Source organism: Bemisia tabaci, chromosome 10 (genome assembly GCF_918797505.1).
Source record: "Bemisia tabaci chromosome 10, PGI_BMITA_v3".
NCBI lineage: Eukaryota > Metazoa > Arthropoda > Insecta > Hemiptera > Aleyrodidae > Bemisia > Bemisia tabaci.
The window spans coordinates 23,743,853-23,768,127 of record NC_092802.1 but is presented as its reverse complement, the minus strand read 5'-3'; the positions used below and the strand labels follow the sequence as shown (position 1 = coordinate 23,768,127).

At 36.7% G+C, this 24,275-nt stretch overlaps 1 protein-coding gene across 1 annotated transcript; it reads left to right on the top strand.

Moving 5' to 3' along the window:
* Positions 1 to 391: 391 nt before the first annotated feature.
* Positions 392 to 23,389, top strand: LOC109042290 (uncharacterized). The gene is made up of 13 exons (XM_019058951.2): positions 392 to 569; positions 1,654 to 1,742; positions 2,153 to 2,314; positions 2,869 to 3,000; positions 4,020 to 4,127; positions 5,239 to 5,504; positions 6,293 to 6,520; positions 7,575 to 7,778; positions 8,569 to 8,831; positions 9,779 to 10,037; positions 10,898 to 11,135; positions 12,132 to 12,296; positions 13,765 to 23,389. The coding sequence occupies exons 1-13, from the start codon at positions 563 to 565 to the stop codon at positions 16,801 to 16,803; spliced, it is 5,160 nt and encodes a 1,719-aa protein (XP_018914496.2). The 5' UTR covers positions 392 to 562; the 3' UTR covers positions 16,804 to 23,389.
* The last annotated feature ends 886 nt before the right edge of the window (positions 23,390 to 24,275 follow it).

Here is a 24,275-nt window from a genome sequence, read left to right as displayed (position 1 = left end):
AGTTCAAAGACGATCGATTTAAGCCGTCACGGGTGGAGGAGGAGGAGGCTGCAAGCTGATGTGCCAATTACGGACAGTCGAAAAATGCTGAGAATAATAATTGCCAAACAGTTCGTATTGCGATAGGCCTTATTTCTTAATTATTTGTCATACCCAAGTACATGCGCTCTTTGTAAAACTGAAAGTAATCTCATTTAAGTATGTACGTATACAGGAAAATATTGTCGTGCCGCGTGCCACCCCTCTCCCCTCTCAATTTCCGGCGCACTCAGTCGTTTCCGCCTCGAAGTCGGCCCCGTTTCCGGTTTTGCGGTTCACGATTTTCAAACGTTCCGCTCACAGCGATCTGATTCTCTTTTCCGACAACGGGATTGAATGGAAGTGGACTATCGGCTATTCGCTTTCTCTCGATTTTCGTGTTGTGTTTTGTTCTTTCTGTTCTCCTTCAGTTGCGTTTTATCCGTTTCAAGTTTCCGGCCGTAATCATGATGCTGGCTGGTCTGTAAATTTGTGCTTACGTTTCGTTAGAAAAATGTCGTTTTAGTCTTTATTTACATTTCTAATGGACGGTAAGTTACCAGGATTGGATTTCCTTTCGACTCTCACCCACCCAGCCTCGACGGATGAGCAGCCTAAATTCCCTTACGCTCCCGTATCAAAAGGCGGCAACACAAAATAGGTTGTAGGCCATTCAGTGATTTAGCCAATGTAGTTTATCATTGAGCAATTTGCCATCCCTTCGCATTCACAATGAAATCGAGAATTTTGCCTAAATTCTCGCTTCAATACTTTCCTGACACCAACCTAGTCTTCTTTCTTTTGACTTATGAAAATATGCTCTAATATCTAGCCTTTCATCCTGTGTGGACGTATCTATTTTGATCAGTGCGGCTGTGATTGCGATTCTGCTTCCGAATTTAGGTGCAACCAGTTTTGAATTATCTTTCACAGAAGTAACTTAATTTCTTGATCTAAGCTCGTTTTTGTCTGGAGTCTATTCTTGTCTCGCCCCAGAGCCCTAATTGAAGCTCCAGACAATTTTGCCCTATATTTGGCTGTTGTTAATGCGTCATTTTGACTCATCATGCTGAAATTCAAATATTCCGAACAATCATCATTTCCTTCTTGTTTCGATTTTGATGTGATCTAGTTAGCTTTTTGCATCTCTCAATTCTATCCCTGTCACATCTGATGATGCATATAGATCCAGCAATAATTGATAAGCTCCAAGCAACTCTCCTAAACTAACTTCGCCAATTGAGATAAGTCATAACTTGGGTTTGCGTACCAAGTATCATTGAAGTTTTATTCCTCGTTCTATGGTAAAAATTGAATACTAATTCGTTCACATGGTGATTATTTTTGATTCTACACGGACGGCTGTCAAATGGAGCATCTATTCGCCCTTGGTATCTCTTGAATCCTCCTCCAGTTTGAAGGAAAAATGCCCCTTGGACTCCATCAGAAATGTGCAAATATCTGAGTAGTTTGTGCAGACTGCAAGGCACTTACGATGGGAAGATTAAAAGATGGGTGCATATTTTACCAAGTTGTAAATAATTTTTCTCTTCTTAATATTATGTTCTCCACCTCTTGCCTCCTCATTTGTGTTGTGTATCGAATTCACATCCTTACTGTTTTAACTATTTTCAGATATACAGTCATGGTGGGAAGTACCGTCTATAGCACATTTCTGTTCCTTATTTAGAGCAGCTTTTAACCTTCTCGATTTTGATATCGAAGTAAGTACCTTACTTATCAGCATTTAAATCCAGCATAACAATTTTGATTTCTGTTCAAACCTTGAAGGCACAAATTGTAATCTATCGTTAATTGATAATTGTGTTTATTCATTCCAATTTAGTCCCTAGAAAGTCATAAATCAATGATCCTTTGAACAAAAGAAATCATGATCGCAAGAAACACCTGAAAGAAATTGAATCCCTGTGGTATGGTCATGTGTCCATTTACTCTTGAATCATCTAAACTGCGATATCGAACTATGATGCAGCAACTAAATTAGTCAATAGAAAGAAAGAAATTTAAGTTAAAAATAAGTGAAGCAATTAAAATCACTAGATTAAATTTTCTTTCAGTCCTTTTCATGGGTGCTTCATCCCTTCCTAATGTTGTTGTATATTTATCATCGCAGGAGCTAGAAAATGCATTGCTGACTGATGGAATCGAAGATGCTGGAAGTTCTCTTCTACAAGAGTTAATAGTCAAACTATTAACCGGTTGTCTAAACAACAATGGCATCTCTACCTCTAATTATCAAATGTTTCTCCGCCGTCTCTTTCGACAGAAATGCAAAGTAAGTCTTGTCCTTTTGAATACCACCTCATCAGACCCATAATACTCATGTTAAAATTCAACCAGATTTAAATGTAGCGATGAAGAATTTAAGGTTGTCTAAAAGTTAATGATTCTATTAGAACTGCTAACTGCGCTAAGCCTCGAGAATGTTTAGAATCGTCAAATTCATAGGAGTCATAGAATGATAAGAGCCGCTTTAGTGACCAAATGCAAGGTGTTTCCAGCACATTTACGCTTTGGAATTCATTGTTTTCCTATTTTTCATTTCTGGAAAGAAACAGTTTGAACAGTTAGTAAGTGCACTCATTTAAAGCAATCAAATTTTCCTCTATGAATTCTTCATTGATGAAAACTAAGAAATACCGTTTCCTATCAGATTATCTTATTTTTAAGTAATTAAAATCCCACCAGGTTTCCGTGGCTGCCCTATACTTAATTTTAATTTTTTTTCTAACAATTTACACATATTCTGTCCGATTCTTCATGTTGCTTTATTCCTTTTGTTACGTTTTGATTTTTTTGTTTTGAAAATGCTGTGTTCTTTCATTTCAGGAGTATGGCCGAGAAAATCCATTTGATAATGACATTGACTTCCAGTTCTTGTCTCTTCGAACCAAAGTCGAGATTCTGCATTCTCTTTGTGATTATAGACTGGATGCTGAAGATGTTATGGACTTACTTAAAGTAGGTATTATTTGTCTGTCTTGAGGAACTTATAATTTCCTATCACTAAGTAATAGCTTTGGGCTGTTGCAAGAGCCAGGAGTCTAGTGAGAAATGCATCTCCTAGTTTTTCAAAGATTCAGAGCGCTTTTTTGACTGAAAGAAACAGGCTCAAAGTGATAGACTTAAACACAGTTTTTCTCATTGTCCTGAAGCTTACAACGTTTTACGAATTGACGGCCCATGGTTTCAATCACCTTAAATCCAATGCAACATGCAGGATTGCCACAGTCAGGGAATACCTGGAAATATCAGGGAATTTTAAGAAGTCAAGGAAAATGTTTAAAGTGTCAGGGAAAAAAAGTATTGATTTGAAATTATTAAAAATTATCATCTTGATTTCCTTTCTAGAATGAGTTTGATGTTTCCAACATTTTTGCCTGAATCCGATTTCAAATTATGTCTTTTGAACCATTTGGCGTTTCTTCAACTGTCTAAAAAATTTACCAAAATGTGTCCAAGATTTCGGGAAAGTACTAGGGAAACTCATTTTCTAAATTCTGTGGCAACCCTGAATATTGCCGCCACACAATTCAAATTATGAACAAACGATGTCACTTACAAAAACAACAAGCAAAAATATTTGCTTCAAACAATGCTAATATTTCAATCATGGGGAAAATATGTAGCCTTTCATTAATCTTTCACTCTGATGGTGGTGAATTCTTCTTGTGATGTCTGAAATCTCCTGGCGCAACGTTTTTCCGTTTGAAACAGGGTTGGATTGCTACAATTGGGAAAATAGTGGCTAACCCAATTCACTTGATACTCTAAAAAGATGCAATTGAAACAATGAGTTATTGGTAGATAGATAACTAGATGGATAGTTGTCATTGTTGAAATAGACAAAATTCGACTCGGTCATACTTAACCGATTCAATACAGCAGAAAAACATTGATAACCTGATCTTTTCCTGTCTCTCTCCATCTACTTTTTTATTTCATTGATTCTATTGTTAATTTTTTTTTGTTTTTTTCAGAACCTTGACTCTGACAGCTTACGTGTTTACCCATTGGGTCGAGACAGAAATAAGTCAGTATTCTGGTACTTCTACGGCACTCGTTTATACAGAGAGGATCATAATAAGGTAATTAGAATTAGGAACTTCGCTATTCTTTTAGACCTAATGGCCATGAAATCTCTAACAGTGACATGGAAAATTCTTGCTAATAATCCTCCACTTCAAGTTCTAACTCAAAGTTGTATTAGTTTAAACCATTCTCTATGTAGGTCATATCATCATCATTATCATCATCAATTCAAGAAAAGACTGGATGAAATATTAAGAAATTTAGCGCTGGTTAAATTTCAAGATTTTCGGATATGATGTTTCTTACTATCTCCTGATTAAAATCAGCTTTTAAAATCGAATTTTTTATGTTTCAATGTTAAACGCATTGTCAAGTGAAATAAAACAGGTGCGAGAAGCTTGCTTCTCTTCCCTTGACTGGCTCAGACCAGGGAAACAAGATGGCGCCTCAGCTCAGTTCAGAAAAAAAGGCTCTGTATCTTCAACTCAGTAGTCAGTCTTCTCAGACCTGATTTTCTTAAGATTGACAAGTAAAAAATTATATTTTATGAGCTTATTTACTCAGGAGATTGTAAGGACAATCATGTAAAAAAGTATCGAAATTTAACCAGTGCCAAATCTCTTTCTTTTAATGACAAAACCAAGTTCTACAGTAAGAAACCAACCATCAGACGCTGTCAATGAATTCTTGTCTCTTTTTTTTCATTGTCCATTTTTACTTTAAACGAGGAAAATTCGGCGCATACAGTCTGTATTTAACAATCAGTTCTGGCTGTCGCTATCTTAGGCCATCAAGAACTCAGGTCGCCCAGCCAGGAATTGAACCCGGTTCCACTCAGAACAGGAGGCCGACGAAAGTGCTTGTTTTAGAAATCCAAAATTTTTCAAGAAACAAAATAAACTTGAGATAAAGACCGTTAAAGAATTTTTTTTTTTTTTTTTAGCAAATTAATCAATTCAAAAGAACTCAACATGGGCACTTTTCGAACCAAAATATTCAAACCAAGCAATGATACTTCGTGAACAATAAAATCAGTTGTTCTTTTATAGGGGATAGAAGTATGCAAGAGAAATACTTGTCTTGAAACCAGTGGAGAAGTGAGTTTTTTCTTAGATAAAATCTGGCAGTGCATCAATTAACTTTTTTTTCTTCTCTCAAATTTTTCAGCAAAAAGAGGTGGACAAGAAAGGTGAAAAACGTGGAAGAGGCCGGAAAAAAAGCAAAGAAAAAGGTAAAGGTGACAAGTTTGATGCAAACGAAATCGGAACCGGTGAATGGAATGTTGTTTGTTACTCAGAGTCAGATTGGGAGCGGCTCGTGCATGATACAGAAGGTTCTGGCGACAAAGAAGAAGAGTCCTTGCATCAAATTCTGGCGAAAGACTTCTTACCGGAAATACCCAGACTTTTCGAAGAAAAAGAAAGGCTTCAAAGGTAAAAATTGAAAATCTCTTGAAAGCTTTTGGCAAGCGGAAATATGGAATTTACTGTTTATTTTGTAAACTACTATTGCTGATATCTCTTTTTCAAGTTATTTCTGGAAGTTTTTGATACGTTCAACGTTCCTCTTTGTAGAATTTTGTCAAATAAACATGTTCTGTGGTGCTTAATCTTTAACTCAGTCTATTGGTCCACTGAACTGAGAACATAATTTTCTTTTATTAGCTGACTCAAAATAAGATTTGTGTTTGTGGGTGACAATCAGATGAATGTCATACCAATTTTTGAACTTCTCAAATGAATTCAAGGGTCCAATTATTCCTCCTCTTAATTATCTCCCAGGGATTTTTTTTTCGCTACTCCAATCCCAGCAATGTCCTAAAAATGGCGAAAATGAACTTTTAAACCCCATTACTAAAATAATGTTTTCTGGAAACAACGCCAAAATAAATTAATAGCCAAATTAAAAAATCTCAGCGCTAGGCTCAAGCAGCACAAAAATAATATGATGGTAGTGGCCAAGCTTTTTGAATTTTTTCAGTTGACCTTTTGAAATCTGTTGGAAATTTGTGATAATCAAATATTTATATCGTTTTATACTTTGATTGGCAAATAAAATCCTGGAATTAGAGAAGATTAATATTTTTTGTTTCTGTCGTGTCAGAAACAGATTATATGCATCACTGAAACAACATTGTTCTCTGATCATCAGTGTCACTATTGGAAAGTATTTTCTCTTGGTATAGGTAGTCTGTTACTTATCCTTCTCCCTTTTTTTTCAGGAAACGGTTATTAGAAATGCAACCAAGGAGACAGTCATCACGAATTGAGAAACTGAAACATCAAAAGGAAGTGGAAAAACAAGTGGAAATGGAAAGGAGGAAGGAAGAAATCGAACGAAGGAAATTGGATGAAGAAACAGCTGCTCAGAATTCAGAAGAAGATGATACCAAGAAAAAGGAACGGATCAGGAAAGATAGAGAGAGGAGGAAACAAGAGAGGGATATGAGGTAAAAATTATGTTTCATCTCCCAAGTTTTGTGCTTTTAGAAACCTTGTTTGTGCAAGATTAATTTTCTTGATCATATCAATGCACAAACATTTTTTTAAAAATTAATATAAACCAATCAATTAAAAAAAATTTGAATCCAATTGATATTCTTAAAAAAAAATTCATATAAAATCAAGTAAATAACAATAAATCAAAATCAATATATCGACGGTGAAAGTCGGCAATCACATAACTCGTTTGCGGTGTCTGAAAATCTCCGCCTCTACGTCATTTTTTTAAAGGAGAAAAAATTGATATTATTTCTTGAAGTTTTTGCAGAATTTTCTTCGCATTAAGAAGAAAAATCATGACAGTTTTAAAAAATTGCCGTTGAGTAGTTTTCCATTTAAAAAATAAAGGATGACAGGAAGTCTGCGACGTCGCAAACCGAGTTATGTGATTGCCAACTTTCACCGTCGATATATCAGTTACTGTCCAAAACCCTTGGCAAAAGCAGGGTAAGTTTTCGTATGACAGCTAAGAGGAAATGAACAAATTCATTGTTACTTTGTTGAGGACCAAGATTGTGGACTTACAATGTTTCAGAACTGGTCTGTTGCATGCCAGAAGTATTGCCAAGTGGGTAGACTTTCTTCAGGTCAACTTACAAAAATATCAGTATGTTCACTAAAAAAAAGTCTTCAGTCCAATTTTCGGTGTCATTTTTTATTTTTCGCACTACTCGCTGAGATTGTTTTCTGGCCCAGAAAAAACAGACAAGCATGAAAATCAGAAGTGTAAAAAGTTGTTTTGAGCAAAAATTAGTCACAACCTCAGCTGTAAAATGAAGGTTGTTCTGATAAATCAGAACCGGAATGCTGAAGATTGAAAAATTGGCTGAAAAAATTAGACTGCTTGGATGGTTTTACTGTTCTGAATCAGTTTTGTCTGTAGTACGCTTGATGAAATTTTTGTAAGGTACAGCGACCTTGTCTCAAGCTACTATACGTCTTTTCTAGCACTAGAAATTGTCGTTGCACACTCTTTTAACCTAATTAAATTTCTTCTTTCAGACGCGCGAGGTGGCATGCCTCCGATTCCTCCGATTGGAAATCCTCTTCAGATGAGGAGAGTGAAAAGCAGTATGAGAAAGTAATGTTGGCAGACGACAAGGGGAAACCCAAGGGACGGCAGACCAATAACTCTTTATCCTCCGCAACGGGACAAATTATCATTCAGTCCCAGCCAGTCCGCCAGAAAATCCGTACATCACAAGTGTAAGTATTTTAACTTTCATTTCCCTCAAATTTTTCCAAACCTTTTTAACATATTCGAATGTATGGGATAAATTGTACACTGTAATCAAATCCTAATCTAACTTTCTAAATGGTACAGCTTTTTATCTTGCACTTGCTGTAAATAACGTGTGTTGTGCAACTACTTATCTCTTATCATTTCAGGTGTGCAGAAACTTCTTCAGTGTAATCCTAGGATGCAAATAATGCTTGACCTTGTGATCAGTCGGTCAAGACCAAATTGTGGATATGAGCGGAGACTGCCCCCCCCCTCTCTCTCGTTTCCATTTTCGTTTCCTGCTAACATAAAATTGATGCAAATATCTGGATGAAAATTGTTAATCAAATAAAAAATTTGGCATAATCTTAATCAGCATGTTGTATTAGCCATTTTGCAAAAACCCAGTGCGTTCCAAGAAATCATTCAGGCCAAGAACTGTTTGCACCCTTGGTTTACGCTTTTACCAGAAAAACTTGTCTAGGTACGATCGATTTTAACTGAATTCTTCTCAGCAAAACTAACCTTAATTTTCTGTAATACTGTGTTTGATCATCATTCTGTTGTGAGAAGGTACTAATTTTCCAAGGACTTCTAGCTCAGTAGGAACGTTGAAAAAACCTCAGTACAGTACAGGGACTAAAATTCTGCTTTTTCCCGTCATCTACACAGCTCTTGTGCCTGGCAAAATGTTAGCACATTAAGTCCGTAACCTACATTTTTATTTTTTTTTTTTATCTGAAACTATTGTAAAATAATGAAATTTGTCCTCAGGTTCCCCACATCTTTTGAGGATATCAAAATAGGGATGTACAAAATAATAGAAAAGATCAAGAACCATGAAGATGCGTGGCCCTTTCTGTACCCAGTAGAGTCGGAGGACGCTCCGCGATACTATAAAGTCATCAAAGAACCAATGGATTTGCAGACAATGGAAGATAAACTCGACAATCGAGAGTACTTCTCGGTTTCTCAATTCAAGCGAGATTTTCAGCTCATAGTTGAAAATTGCAAAAAATTCAACGGCCCAAGCAGTGGTAAGTGTCTATTATGACCAAAAGTATAAAAAGGTCAAGTCAATCTAGTCTGTCGTGAAATGAGTGACATATAATTTGAATGATAGTTTAATTGATCCCTCTGATAATGAAAGTTGTTTTGATTTTTCTAATGATAAAGGTATTTACTCGATCCCTAATTTCATAACGTTCATTAATGGAGAATGCTCCCACTCCCTATCTAATGAGATAGAAAGTGAATCATAGCATCATGGTGTGTTTTATCCAAATTTAACGTGCAACGAAAATTACTGCATTTTATTCCTTACCAAGATATTAACGTTTATTATATTCGGCTTTAGTTACCAAAAATTTAAATTCTGGCTCACAATAAAGACCACAGTCTACTTGAATCAAATTGTGCCCTACAATGGTTTTGGCCAGCAGCTGAGCTAAAGCGCCAAGATAGTGGTTGTCCTATTTTCATACTGCAAAAACTGTCATGGTAATGCTTATTGTGCTGTTCAACTCGTAAGTTGATTACATTTTTTTTATGAGTGGGGAGTTTGAATTTATTTATTGAGAAACGTTAATATCTTGGTTAGGGGGGGTTTCATTCCTGACGTGATCCCTTCTGGAAATACCAACCAACCTACACCAGAAGTCCGTCCCTGTCGTCTCAATAATTTTCTTTCACAAATTGTCTTCTTCGTGATGAAGAAAAATATATCATAATTTTGAAACTCGCACCGCGGCTAGTGTTCCATTTTGAGTTCTCAATTGTCAATATTTCAAAAATTTCAAGTAACAGAGAAAGGAAGAAAGAAAATAAAAACAATTTTAGTCTCTGCCCAGCTAATTCTGTTTTGTTCTCGAGATCAGTTGCTTTTTCAATGACTTTTCCTCAGTGCTGTAGACATGACATGTGTTGAGGCAGGAAAGAATACGCCAAAGTTCAGAAAAATGATAATCGTCACGTTTATTTTCAGATTATTCTGGGATGGTGGTCAGTTTGGAGAAGGAATTCAATGCTTTGGTGAGCAAGTATTTGGCGGAGTTATCGTCGGATGAGGAGTTGGCTGTAGAGTTTCCTGAAGAGCATCGCAAACACAAGAAGAAGCACCATAAGTCGTCAAACCACCACCGATCCTCTAGTTGGAGTAAGAAGCATCGTCATGATGAATATCTCGACGACAAAGAAAATGAAGACCGATCCTCAACCCCTCCAGAATCATCATATGTTACCAAGTATGAACTCACATATTTTATTCATCCATAATATTTTGAGATTTGAAATTCATCATTGGCGGAGAATGACTGAACTTACTGTGGAACTTGTTCCTGTGTTGCCAGTAACCATTCCTCAGATGTTCTCAGAACTAATGATCACTCTTTGAAAAAGAAATTGAGCAACCAATTCAAATAATTGGTTTTGTTTCCAGTTCAAAAATAAATCTTTCGTGTAATTTTTTTTGTGTTCAATCCAAAAAATATGAGTAAAACATAGCTTTGAAATGAATACCAATCACAATTATTCAAGTTATACGATATTGTCATCTTCTGGCCAAAGTATCACATGTGCCATTTACGCTCAGATGCTAACCGGACATCCCAACATTGTTACAAGTTTTTCTTTGAAACTCGTGCACATATGTCCATGAAAATTCTAGGGATTAATTTTGGCGTTTAAAAAAGTATTACGTACAATTTAAAAATGATTTTTTCATTAGTTTTCCTGTAAAAAAATTGGGCAAGTTTGCAAAGTTTGGCAACATAGTGCCCTAGCACAAATGGCACTTCTAATACTTAGGCTAAAAGGTGACAATAAGTGATCCTAATTGTAAATTAAAAACAATTGATGTCTCTTTTTAAAGTCACTGTATCTCAATTGACCTTTGCTTCAAATTGAAAGTTTTGAAGCTCATTTTAAGAGGAGGATTTACTCCATAGTAGACCAAACCCAGTTTGATTTATAGTCGTCAAAATGCATAGCTCTGACAACTTTGAAAGTTTCTTAAGTTTCCTCCAAACTTAGAACTCAACATCTACTGTTTACACGTAAATGGCTTCATTTGTTTTATAAACCTCATCTTTCTTTCTATTTTCAGGACCGCTCGGAGTGTGAGGAGTGTTTCAAGCAGTGTCGATGAAAAACTGGACGATTCGCAAGATGACGAATTAGAAGACACGCGTAGCTCAGATTCTAGAACGCGGAGGAAAAGTATGCACAGCAAGAAATCATCAGAGAAAGAACGGAGCAGTCAGAAAAAACCTCCCGTCAAAAACACTGTCAAAAGTGCGGCAGCCATCGAAGCGTTGGAACTAGCCACGGAGCAGACGTTGAAGGTGCGCCCTCTTGTTTTCTAGTAATGAAATAGTTTCTTGGGGTCTGATCAATCGAAATGATGGAATTATGAGTCCCATTTACAGGTACAATATACATGCCTGGTGTGATAGAGATTTTACTGGGACTAATGTGCATAGATGAGTTAATCAGCAGAGTTGCTAGATAATTGTTTTGATCGTGTTTTCCAAGTTCCTGATAGATAACGCCGTGCGTCTCAGTGGGGTGGCGTGCTTTGTGATGAATCAATTGATTTTTCATTTAAACCTATGGAAAATAATCGATTATCAGTATTGTTCTAGACATTAAAAACCCATGTCAAAACACGAAAGCATCACAAAGAGGGGTTGAAGAATTTGAATTTAGCGGTCACATATTTCATGGCCTCCATGATAATTTGGATCACATTCTGCAGAAGTGAACCAATGCGATTACAGTTTTTTAAAATTGTGCATTTTCATCTTAATCTAGAAAAAACCTGAAGTAGAAGATAGTTTTTGTTTTTCTACCGAATACTTTTTAATTTTAAAGAAAAATTATCGTGGAAATTTCATCACTGCACAGATATGTAGTACTTTTCAAAGCAAATATAAACACTAACTGCGTTGGTTCCCTTCTGCTAAATGAAATCCATTTTGTTTTCATTTACACAATTTCTTTACCGAATTTCATTTTTTCGTTATATTGGCCAACTTCGTGGTTTTTTCGATTTTGACGATCACAAAGAAAAAAAATATGTTAAAGCTGCTCTTCGTCGTTTTGTGACCAAATTTATCGTTTTTGCCAAGAATCTCAATTTTCAGTATTATTGAATAAATTTGAGGACTATTTTGAAACATCCTAAGTTAAAGATTTAAGCCAAATTAGTTTATATTCGTGGAAGGGGCATGTGAAGAAATGCAAGTATGCGATTCGATGTATGCAATTTATGTTTAAACATTTTTGTAAGTGTTTTTTTCAGTTTCAGTGTTTTAAATTTTATGATCCCATGCTTGCAGGATATCAACAAATGGCTAGACGACACCCCGAAATTCTCCGACTACTCTTGTGATAATAGCTCCCCAGCCCACCATTTAGGAGTCGTGGACGATATTGAAGTCCAGAACCGAATCGAGTCTGAATACAGGAGATCTTTACTGGAAAAACCACCACGTCTCCAGAAGGTAACTGAAAAATGTTAAATTTATGATATGTAACTCTCTTTGATAAGGAAAACCTCGGAACCAAAATAAATTAACATTGAGATACTCGCTCCACTGCACGATGTTCTGTAAAAATACTGAGATCATTCAAATATGTCAAACAATAGAAGTAATGACATTTTGAATTTTGCAGTTCATAATAGACCGATAAAGTGGCCACGCCATAGTTTTATATCGTAGTCTTGATGATACAAATTTAAACAGACACCTAACTTTGTTGTATTCATGCCATTGATATGGCCCTGATAATGCTGGAATAATGTCATCAAGATATTTGTTTTACTTGAACAGAATTATAAGTATTGAGTATTTTACTGCATGGAGATTAAGAAAAGTTCAATTTCACTGCTTGAGACTGATTCAAAGTTGAAACACCTAAAGTGGTAAATTTCATGAAATCAAGGGTAAAGTTTCACCGCGTATATTACAGTTTGAAGAACTAATTTTGCTTCCAGAATAGATAACTTGAAACTTGGTGTTTTTCAATCCCTAAAAGTAAAATAAAAAATACAGGAAAAAAATTGTATTGCATTTTGCAAAAGGGAACCAAGAATATTCCAATGTTGCTAAGATTTTGCACCTTTGTCACACTGCTAATGCAAACTGATTATCTAAAGAAGTTTCATCTTCACTCCCTATAAACTAAATTCAAGACGAAAATTACCTTTATAAAATGTAATTTTTTGCACGATTTCAGTAATTTTTTGCAAAGAATTCAAGAGGTACAATTCTAGCAACATCGAAATACTTTTGGTTCTTTTTCGCAAAATGCAATCCAATTAAGACTCAAAAACAAATGTACAGGGATCATCAATTGACGATGGATGTTAAATTGTCTATTCCTAATTTTGCCCCAAATCATGTTTTCTAGCCCTGTTGAGATTTTGGTCTAGGACCTAGAGGAACCCAGAGAAGGGGGACCCTTAAATATTAATATTTCAAAATAAAAAAAGGTTCTGTACCCGAATGATATTGTTTCCACCACCGGTTTTTGAATTTGGAAAACAATGTAAAAGCAAGTCATCCTAATGCTCAGGCCCCTCATGATCAAATAAATACAACCTCAATCTCTCTAATGACTCAAAAACGAGCAGCTATTTCTGTGGAATGATTGGCACAGTCATTAATTCAAAGTCTAAAAACCGAATCCTTGACTTAACTAAAATGATTCTTTTGAGTATTCTGCCTACTTCTAGATACCTTTTTCTATCGACGGCTTTGTAGATGTGTGTAAATGATTAGTGAGCCATTTTTGAACTATCTTGCTCATGCAACTTCTAAAAAAAAAAATTGTTTATCAAATGTATAAAATTAGTTAGTTTTTTTACATATCAAAGAAAAGAAAATAGAAAATAAGGAAGAGTGTTAGCCCTTTTTTCTGTATGATAAGTAATTTCACATTTATTTGAATTTCTTGTCTTATTTGCAGGAATCTTTGAAAAGGAGGCACTTGAAAGACCCTCAAAATGTCATAAAGAAGAAACGAGAAATTCAACGCAAAATCGATCGGTTACAACCAGGCAAAAGCAAGGGGAACCTCCTCTCGACCAACAAGCAACCTCCGGAGGAAACATCAGTAAGCGGAAGCAATAGTAAAGAAAGTATGAAAATAGACGAGACTGACTCGGATGCACCGAAATTGAGTTTAGGTACTGTATTGCTCTCTGGTGATATCGGCTTAGGCTCGCTTGGCTCTAAAAAACAATCATTTGGGGATAGTCCTCCTAGTGATACAAAATACTCTGACGATGAGAAATATGAAGTTTCATCTAAAATTAAAGAACCAAAATTAGATTATGTAGATAGCGATATAAAACTTGTGGATACATCAGATTTAAAACCAACAGAGACAGTAATTTCGGAAGAGAAGAAAGAAGAAGACGATCTTGAGGAAAAACCAGAAATTAAGTCAACGTCCAGTGTACCTGAAAAATCAAGCGCCAAAGCAGAATCTGCGAGTACCAAAGAAAAACCCAATCTCAGCGCCTGGTTCAAAGCGTTTGGTGCCCCCAAAACAGCAGCTGCGCCAAAGCGCAAGAGTGACACTGTGTTTGGCAATCCGCCGACACCATCTCCTTCCGTAGACTTTAAAGACAGTAGTAACGATCTACAATCCTATTCCAAATTCAGGTATCTTGATGATAAACCATTAGATAGCCCGAACGACCTGCCACCAATGACTCCTGGCCGCTCTCTGAGTCCAGACGATAAAGATCGGAAAAATATCTACAACTCGCCTGAAGTTAGGCCGGGGACAAGGAAACGTAAAGTGAGCACTGGAAGTAGTGTTTCTGAGCGCTCATCTTTCAGTCAGGACCCGACTGACCCAATGTTGTCACCGCACCCTACTCTGTCCCCACATCCAAGCTTGGATGAACCTTATCTCTCACCCCAGCAAGATGCTGCTAAATCTTTCCATCACTCTCCTGTAAACGGAACCATCAAAGTAGGGTTTTATCAGGATACCTTCCCACGGGGAGGTTCTGATAAAAGCAACAGTTGCAGCCCACGAGAACAACTACCAAGTAATAGTCCACGGAATTTGGGTCTGAGTCCGAAAAATCCGCACCCGGACAGCCCAGACTATCACAGATATTCTGCGCCATCAACACCTGTGTATCAAGCCCCAGCGAGTCCTGCCCCAGCTTATAATTCTGCGCTGCCATTTTATCCGGGTCACTCATCATTGCTCTCTCAAAATATACCTTACTATGATGTGAATAAGTCAGTTACCGATCAGTACAACACCACTGCTACGTCCCACCAGAGAGCACCCTCACCAACTCCTTCTCCGCCCGTTCAAAAACCTTCCGTCTCAACCCTGCCTTCGGTAAACGAGAAACCAGTCTCCGTCTACCCTGTGAAGAAACGAGCTTATTGCGAAGTTGAACCTGATCCTCCTCAGCAGCAGTCTGTAATCAAACCAGTGATGGAAAAATCTAGTGGCTTTACTCCACTAGCATCAGTGCGTGATCCTGAGAGAGTCTTTACGCCGACACCAGGTAGAATGCCCCAGTCAACAGAAAGGGCCATTGGTCTCCATCATCGCTATCCGAATGAGCTCTTACAATCGTCACCTTACTATGCGAATGACAACATCTTCAGTAAGAATGTTGCGCCGGTTTCGACGGTACCTCCACCCTCTTCTTACTCCAAAGCGGAAGATGTAGCCACAACTGCAAGTTATTGTCGCAACGTCGAATCTACTAATTCAAGTAGTTCGTACTCTGCATATAATCGTATCTCTGCACCTGTATACAATTATCCAAACCCTGTTGACCGTGTAAATCCGCGTCCAGAAAAACAAGTTCCTCTGAATTACTCAACCCCACCGAGTTCGTCCGAAATGCTCAGCAGTCGGAACACACCTGCTGTCAACTTTTCCAACGTTGCAGCTAGTTCTCCAAATCTTATAAGCAAATCAACCGCGCCTACCTTAAATTACCTAGATCGGAGCAATCCTGAACTTTTAAATTTCTCGAAAATGCACCCTGCCTCGTCTGCGAGCGATTCAGGACGACAGGCAGAACTCACCAGTCGCATGGTTGAAAACCCGGGCAGAAATAATCAACATTTAAGTTACCCGCAAAGCCGAGCAAGTTACAGCAAAGTAGATCTGAATCCGCCTCAGTCATCCCGTGTTCATTACTCGAATCCGATCACTGATCTTTCATCGAAAATTAATATTCCCTCCGGGCTTGGCTACCCGCCTAATCAGCCAGGCGCGTTGGCATATTCACATCCCATGGGTGACATGCGCTATAACTATCCAGCGATGATGTCGGAAATGATGGCTGGCAAATCGTCTGTCAACTATCCACCTCACACGGCTGTCGGTTACAATGTGGATGCGTACAAGCATCCGATGGTAGATCTCATGGCAGCAAACAAGACTCCAGTCAGTGAGCCGCAGCCAGCTGCCAAAACACCGAAGGTTGTTCCACCAAAGAAAGCCTCAAGGAGTAAAAAGAAAGCAACAGCAGAAGCAGAAGTCAGCCATCCTCATCCGGAATCAAATTTGAATCCAATCAGTTCCAGTGGGTATCAACAGTACTCAGGGCAGGCTTCTGCTGAGCCGATCTCATTAAAGACGACCAGTGTAGTTCCTGGAAGTGCCTTCAATTTTGGACCTGCTCCGCTCAAAGACGGCTACCCCTCCTATCTCGGAGAGATGTCCCGATCTGGTTATTACCTACCTCACTCTGGCGCAGGGATTCCGGAAGCCGGATCCAACGATGACAAAGGTTCTGCGTCCTCGTCTCATGCAGCTCCTTCCTACCCCTTCCCTCGAGCACCGTATCCTCATCTAACGCATCATTCACCCGCCATCTATCAACAATATTTGCAGCGACATCAGCAAGATCTTCTCCGCCCGATGGGTCTTCATGGTCTCTTAGCTCCCCCCTCGGGTTATCCCCCAGGCTATATCATGCATGATCCTCTGAACAGGCCGCCCCCTTGGATGTAATCAGTCTCTCGATCAATAACTCCGAGTCGTGATGTACAAACATAGTGTATTATGTTCTTTTGTTCAGTATTTTCAAAGTTGTGTCTTTGATCCTTAGTCAATTTTCTGTTGTGTTTCCTTAGTTCTGCTAAACTAAGGAGTCTTGAAAGTAATTTAGGAGAGACATGTCAAAGGAAGTTTGCTCCTCCCAAAATACGTCAATAATCAGCAGGGGTGGATTTCATGAGGATCGCACTAATTTCGGGCCTCATCAACAGTGATGCTGTCCTTCTCCCCTTTCCTCGCTCTTTACTAAGAACAAATGCACAAGCGTGGAAGATGCTGGTTTTTTCATCAGTGAATAATAGCAAGGTTGTTGTCGTGAGTGGTAGGCCATAAAGTTTTCCCAGTTAAATCCACTCCTGATGATTAGTTACTTTGAGTGCAAACTACTTTGATTGAATTTCAAAAATGTGCCTATTTCTGACTGTTATTAGATGTTTAGTATATGTCTAAATAATATGTCTCCGTGTCAATATTATAGATCATCACTGAGGTTGAAAATCCTTCTCTCTGGTACTATGGGTCCTTTTTGCAGCAATGTATTCTAAATGGGTCATCACTGAAAAATTTAGGTTTCGTATAATTTTTTCTGCACTGGAAATGTATTTTTCTACATCCTCTGGATCAGATGATAGTCCCTTTAATAAAAAAAAAAGATGCTAGAAGATTATGGAAACTCTTGCGATTCTAATTTGGTCCTCAGATGTCAGTTTACAAGGAATTTAATGCCCTTTCAACTTTTCTCATTTTTAATTTTCTAATTTTTTGCTTTTTAAATTATTGAAAGTGTTGCCAGTATTCAGATTCTTCAAGGGGTAAATTTATTTCCTAAAATCTAAGGGGACACTGGGAATTTCTCTAGTAAACCCAGAATTTTTTTCACTTCCTCAATTTTTTAGTATACACATTTGTTTGAATGAAAATGTAGGAAAAATATGACCTCGGTTTGAAAGAAAAATTGATTTTTTTACATAGATGAAGTTGATAAGCAATGGATTCTCTACATACACAGACAGAAAAGAACTTGGTCAATTTTGAAAGTATTGGCACCTATTGCCTTTTTTATCAATGCATAATATTAAATTTTAATCGGAAAAGTTGTTGAACATGTCATTGGAAAAATTAAAAAATTCAGAGGATATTCTCTTCATCAATCTATATGTCTCCGGAGACATCCAGTATAAATGCATACTATAGGCACTCATTCACAAGTATAAAAGAGATAAAAACAACTGAAAATAAAATTGGAAAAATTTAAATTCCCTCAGGAAGCTAATGGGCATTGAAGAAGTTGGTCTGAATCAAGTTTTACTGTATTGTGACCTGCTAAAATCTTGACTCAGTCCGCATCCCGTTTTTGAATTTTGCGAGAAACGGTTTTTTTGCTCAAGTATTTAGAATTTTTGAAAGCATCACATCTCTCAGAAAACCATTGAAATTAGAACACTCTTCTTTCGCTCCCCCTACTTCTATGCTTTAAAGAGAAGCAAAGGCCGAACATCTTCAGCAGGATCAAAGTTGTGGCAATTCTTACAAGTTGGTTCTACTGTTGGCAAAGCATCAACATCAACTAGGTGATCGACTTTCAGGAAGACTTAAAAGTAGATACCTCAGATAGTTTACCAGTTTCCATATTTGGCATATTATAACGTGTAATAAAACTTTCCCCTGTTTAAATCTGCTATAAGTAAATCAGTTCTAAGGAGGCAGCCTGCCTTGAAAATTATCGATTGTTTTACATGTATTGAAAGGGACAAAAACAGTGTTCCCAACTTGCAAGACTCGCCACAGGAATAAGGGAATATTTTTATTTTTAATAATGACTTTGATTCCCTCCAGAATAATCACACCCAAACTTACAAAGAATTAACATGAGCTAAAATCTTTCTTACGGGTATTCAAGCTTGGCAATGAGTGACTGGGCGATACCATATCAAAGATTTTAAAATTTCAATTTTGATTGGGTCAGCATTTTTTACTCAATTGCATCATAATTTTTACAATGAGTATTTTCTCTAAATTAATTTTCTCTTTCAAAATCTGTTGTAATGAGGAAGGATTTTTATCATGAAGCTGTGTATTTCATTTTTTAACGAAGCTGAAAACTAACTCTTTTCATGATGGCTTAACAAAATAACAGGATTTTTTTTTTTTTTTTTTTTAAGAAATTGATCATGCTTCATTTTAGTTGTAAGTATTTAGGTGCATTGAAGGGAGTTGTTGGGGGGGGGGGGGGGGGTAAGTTTTTGAACCACTATCTTTGAAGCTCACTGAATCCCTGAACGTTTTTGTACAGATGTAACTAGAATCATATACAATACATTTCCAATGATAATTAACTAACTTCAAATTGTTAGCCTCTTTAATCGTAAGTGATGTCTCATAAGTAAAAGTGATGAACATCACACTGAAAATTAATTTCATCTCTCTCTCTTTTACATCCAAAGCTTCTAAGTGGTACGTTTTTCGATGTACGTAAATAATTTACGTAAAATCACTCGTGCCTGCATGAAGACTCCTCTACCTCCGAAGAAAAAACTTTTTTTTCGATTTGCATGATCTTGTTTTCTCAAGAAAGTTTCATGAAGCCTCGTGTATTTCTTGTACATCTGAACCCATAGTTCGAAGTATGAATGTGACTCCAAAATGATTAAAATAAACTTAACTTGCTTGCTAAAATTAATGTGGTATCATGTTACGGCTGGAAGGGCTACGCACACAATACCATGGAATTCGGAGCCGGTCTTTCAACATTATCTCTCATGATGTTCTCCAAGACCTCCTCAGCACTATGAGCTTTTAAAATCAAACTCTCTAAAGTGAATTTTTCGGCCCTCTTAGAGGCGTTTTCTAATGGAGATGTGGAACTGTTGCTGTGTGTGTGCGGATGTTGTGCTGCTCGCTCTTATCATTCTGAGGAATTTGGTTCTTTTTGATATGGAAGGAAACAAATAATCTTCTCGGTCACCGATAAGACATTGTAGCATTTCTTTTAAATGTTCCAAGTAAAAATGCCGAAAAACTCACTTTTCAGCTGTGCTATTTCCTTGACACATGGAAAGTTCGATTTTAAAATTTCATCGTGCTCTGCAGTTCTTTAGGAACATCATAGCAACATTGAAATTTACTCAGCGCCGAATTTATTGGTATTGAGTACGTAGTTTTTTCAGAAACAACTTACAAGCTATCATACAGCTTATAATGTTTAACGTATCTGCTCTTTCACCTCTACTTTGATAAAGTAATACAATGAATTTTACTTTTAGAAATTGACAATGTAGAATTCGGTACAACCTCATAAATTCCTCTCAGTGTTGATCCTCCTTTGGTAGACATTCAAATTATACATTTGTGGATCATTTATTGTGCAATTAGCTAGTTAATACAAAGTTTTGAAATTGTCAAATTTTACTTGTAATTCCTGTAAAAACTGTATGTTTTGTGTAAATATCCAAAAATGTACATATCTTTAAAGTTAAAACTTCTTTCTCTTCTGTTTACTTTTAACTATCTGCTTCAGTGAGTCTGTCTTCCTCAATGTTTAAGAGGGTTTTCACCGTGTTTCTTTTTTGTAATTTCATATCTCAGTGGGTCAGTTGCTCTGGTCATAGAATCTTGTTTCAATGCTTTCAGATTAAGATCAGCAAAAAGTAATTAGAGCTGTCCTAACATCAAGTTTCCAACCAAAATTAACCTACTCGTATGCATCGATGTATGCATGTTTCTGTGACTAGTGCAGCCAATCCATTCAAACCTCTCTTCTTCAGTTTTCTATGGACCTGTAATATTATTACACAAACACTTAAACTTGTTTGATTTGAGAGTGTTTTCATGGTATGCAATACATCAAGAAAAATTTGCTTAATTATTTCAGGTACTTATAAGTTTAAGTAAATCCGTTGTAGATGTCACAAAATCTTTGTTTTACGGTTGAATCTTGTTAATTAGTAGGAAATACAAAGATCCAGCCCTGTTCAACATGAAATTTTAACAGAAACACAGATATACAGCGAGCAACTTCATTAACCAAGCTTTGAGAAGTGTGGTATCTCTTTCATAATTGGAAGTTGAAATTTCGTTGTCAGGACGGATTTTTTATTTTCTGCCAATCTGAGAGCTTTCATCATGTTTATAACCTCTGACATGAACCCTCTTCTGCAAGCTTTGCTTTGTGTGACCGCTCAAACACCCTGATTTGAAATGATTTAGACGAACACATCTGAAGAAAAAAAGAAGACTTCAAAAAGCGTTTTGAGGTTTTCCATGAAAGCTCTCGGGGTGTAATTGTCAATTTACCAAAATTTTTCTCAAAAATCACTCGATCCATTCTGTGATATTTTTTTTAAAAACTTTTTCTTTTCTGTCAAAATTGAAATTTCGATCCGTTCGAATTTTGACTCTTATGTAGCTTTAACTTTCAAGTACTTCTATGAGAAGATCATTCAACTACTTAATGCTAGGTCAATATTCAAATCACCATCTAGAACTCTTATTTCTAAGGTGTTGTGAAAGAACCTCAACTAGACATGAAAGCTGTGTCCAAACATTGACTGGGTTGTCAGATAATACTACGTGAGTGTATCCATTTGAGGTAGACTTCTTCTGCTGCCAGAAAAAAATAACCGAGAGTTAGGATGTGAGGACCTGGTTATGCAGCTGCATTTAACTTTAGTTTATGCGCCTCCCTGCTAGTTGTGTTAAAAAAACAAGGGGAGCTAGGAAGTAAAAAACAAAAACTTAAGTTGTTTTTTTTTAACGGAGAATCTTCATAATATTAGTATTATTTTATGATAAAGAATGTAAAATTTACAGCGCTGTATTGCAAAATCAAGCTATGAACTGAAGCTAAAACTTTCACTGGAAGATTGTCCCATTATGAGGTTTCGTTTAGGTCACTCTTGAACAAAATCCTCGAGTTCTCCCGAATAGGGGCAATTTTCTGACCAGCCATTTTGTCAATGTTCATTACCACATGAATGCAATTGAGTCACTTAGTTGAGACATTAATTCAATGCACCTCAAATACTTGATTCGCGATTTGAAGTGGAGTTATTGCATCAAGTTGAAAGACCAAAAATCTACCAAATTTTAGAAATTAGCTTAGTTTAGCTGCCCAACACATTTTTGGTATTATTACTCAATTGTTTGTAATGCTTAGTCGCAAGCTCTATGATAAGTAATGTCTCCCAATCAAATTATGAACCAAAAATCAAGTATAATTTCTATGAGAGGGCTGAAAGTAACACTCGTAATCATTCTGCCAGCTGTATTTTGATTGTGTAACGAGAGCAGATAATGGGGGTTTCAAACTTCTGTGTGTTCATATTGTTTATTTTTTTCCTCTTATTTTTACCATAGGTTTCAAATTTAAAATGAATGTTTCTTTCTCAAGGTTTGACCCAATTTATTTTTTTGATCAACAGACGATTTTGAAGAAGAGAGGTACTTCATAGGATTTTTGTTTTAATTTTATACTTTTTTCACAACATTCCTTCCCTAGTAAAAAGAAATTATCAGCAGCAAAGGACGGATCATTAAGAGATTTTTAATTTTGACACCTCAGTAAAGGTTAGAGAATAATTCATTTTAATATTTTGAAAATTGTAAGTTGCTTTTACTTAGCCTGACTTGGTGCGTTCAGTCAAAACAAAAGTTTTTCTAATATTATCGATATACGTAACTTAGTGCTTTTAACTAGAAATCTCATTTTATTAATCTTGTTGACATTGGAATGTATTGATACTGCAGAGAAGAGAAGTTGGATAAAACTTGAACAAATCTTTTATATGGCTAGAGCTGGCTCATCACTTGTTGTGACACTTTTTAAATCTTGTTCATATCATTTATGGTGCATTTCGTAACGTCAGCAGCAATTCTCGCAATTTGGTGACAGATCTCTCTCTAATTCAATCCATTGAAATTAATAAATTCCATCTAATGCAACCTGTCTCGATGAAATTAACAATTCTATGTACATAAAAATGAACAAATCCCAGTGCCGTCAACGCAGAAGAATTGCCTCTGACTAACATTTTATGGGAATTGATGTGAGGCGAATCAGAGATCAATTTCTGTTTCATCATGGAATGAGTGAGCTCTTGCTAACAGCATTTTGTACTTGTATAGCGTGCTTAAAAACTATAATTACGTGCCTTCTTTCATGATGAGAGCTTCTTTTCCTTTTTTTATTTTATTTGATTTACAATTAGTACCTAAACAGCAGATTTTGGTCTTCTCAACTTTTCTTCCCCCCCCTCTCTCTTCCCCCTTTAATACTCTCATGAACGGCAGAAAATACTCATTCTATCTTCAGAACTTATCTTTTTCAGGTTAATCAGAATATTATGTCCGTACTTAGATATTCATTTATTTACATTGTACATATACCCGTGTAAAATTTCCCTCCAATTTGTACATTTCACTGAATGTTTAAAACAAATGAATCGATGATTGTCAATCACTTCGACGTACTGAGAAATATTTTATTATACAAAATAGCATTTGAATTTGTATCATAAATATATGATGTTGCTCTTTCGTAAAATGTTCGTTGTTCCTTCCGCTTTCATCAATACCCAATTTTTAAAGGACCCTCTCCAGTCTTTAGACCAGGGAGTTCCAAGTTCTATAGTGAGAGGCTCCAAGTTAGCATTAGTGAACAATATTAGGACAGGATATCGACGGTGCAAGTCGGCAATCACATAACTCGTTTGCGGTGTCTGAAAATCTCCGCAACTATGTTATTTTTTTAAAGGAGAACAAATGGACATGATTCCTTGAAGTTTTTGCAGAATTTTCCTCGCACATAGAAGGAAAATCACGGCAGTTTTAAAGAATTATCGTTGAGTAGTTTTCCGTTTAAAAAATAAAGTATGACAGGAAGTCTGCGACGTCGCAAACCGAGTTATGTGATTGCCGACTTTCACCGTCGATATAAAACCCAAGTGATGCATTTGGATCAGAATTTTGCAAATTACGTTGATGGCCAGAGGGCCGATTTTTCAGCTACATTTTGTTGAATAGGGTAGAAATAGTGGGCAGGGGATGGAATATTACTATTACCATTGCACAATTTAATAATTTGCTTCTTTAAGTGCCCCACCCTTAAATATTCCACAGAACGTTAAAAAACTGGATTCATTCAAAAATGTTGTGAGAAAAGAAAATGTTTTAGGTTCATGTGACTCAGTTCTCTGACAGAGCCCCATGACCAAAAATATGTAACGTTTCCGTCTTTTTGCATAGAAGTATGAGCATTCTTAACCTCAGACTTGGGCACTTTTCGGCACAAACAAAATTCACGCCCAGCTTTTTAATGTAAAATGAAAAAAATTAAACTTAACTGCCAATGTGTCTACTGCAGGAAAAATTACGGAGTCTTCATGCGAAGATATCTAAAAATCAACAAAATGGACCACTAGACAAGGTAC

Excerpts from the sequence above, each read along its gene's own strand:
- LOC109042290 (XM_019058951.2), top strand. Across the intron at positions 5,505-6,292 it reads GAAAAAGAAAGGCTTCAAAG|GAAACGGTTATTAGAAATGC; the intron begins GTAAAAATTGAA and ends CTTTTTTTTCAG. Across the intron at positions 10,038-10,897 it reads GAATCATCATATGTTACCAA|GACCGCTCGGAGTGTGAGGA; the intron begins GTATGAACTCAC and ends TTCTATTTTCAG.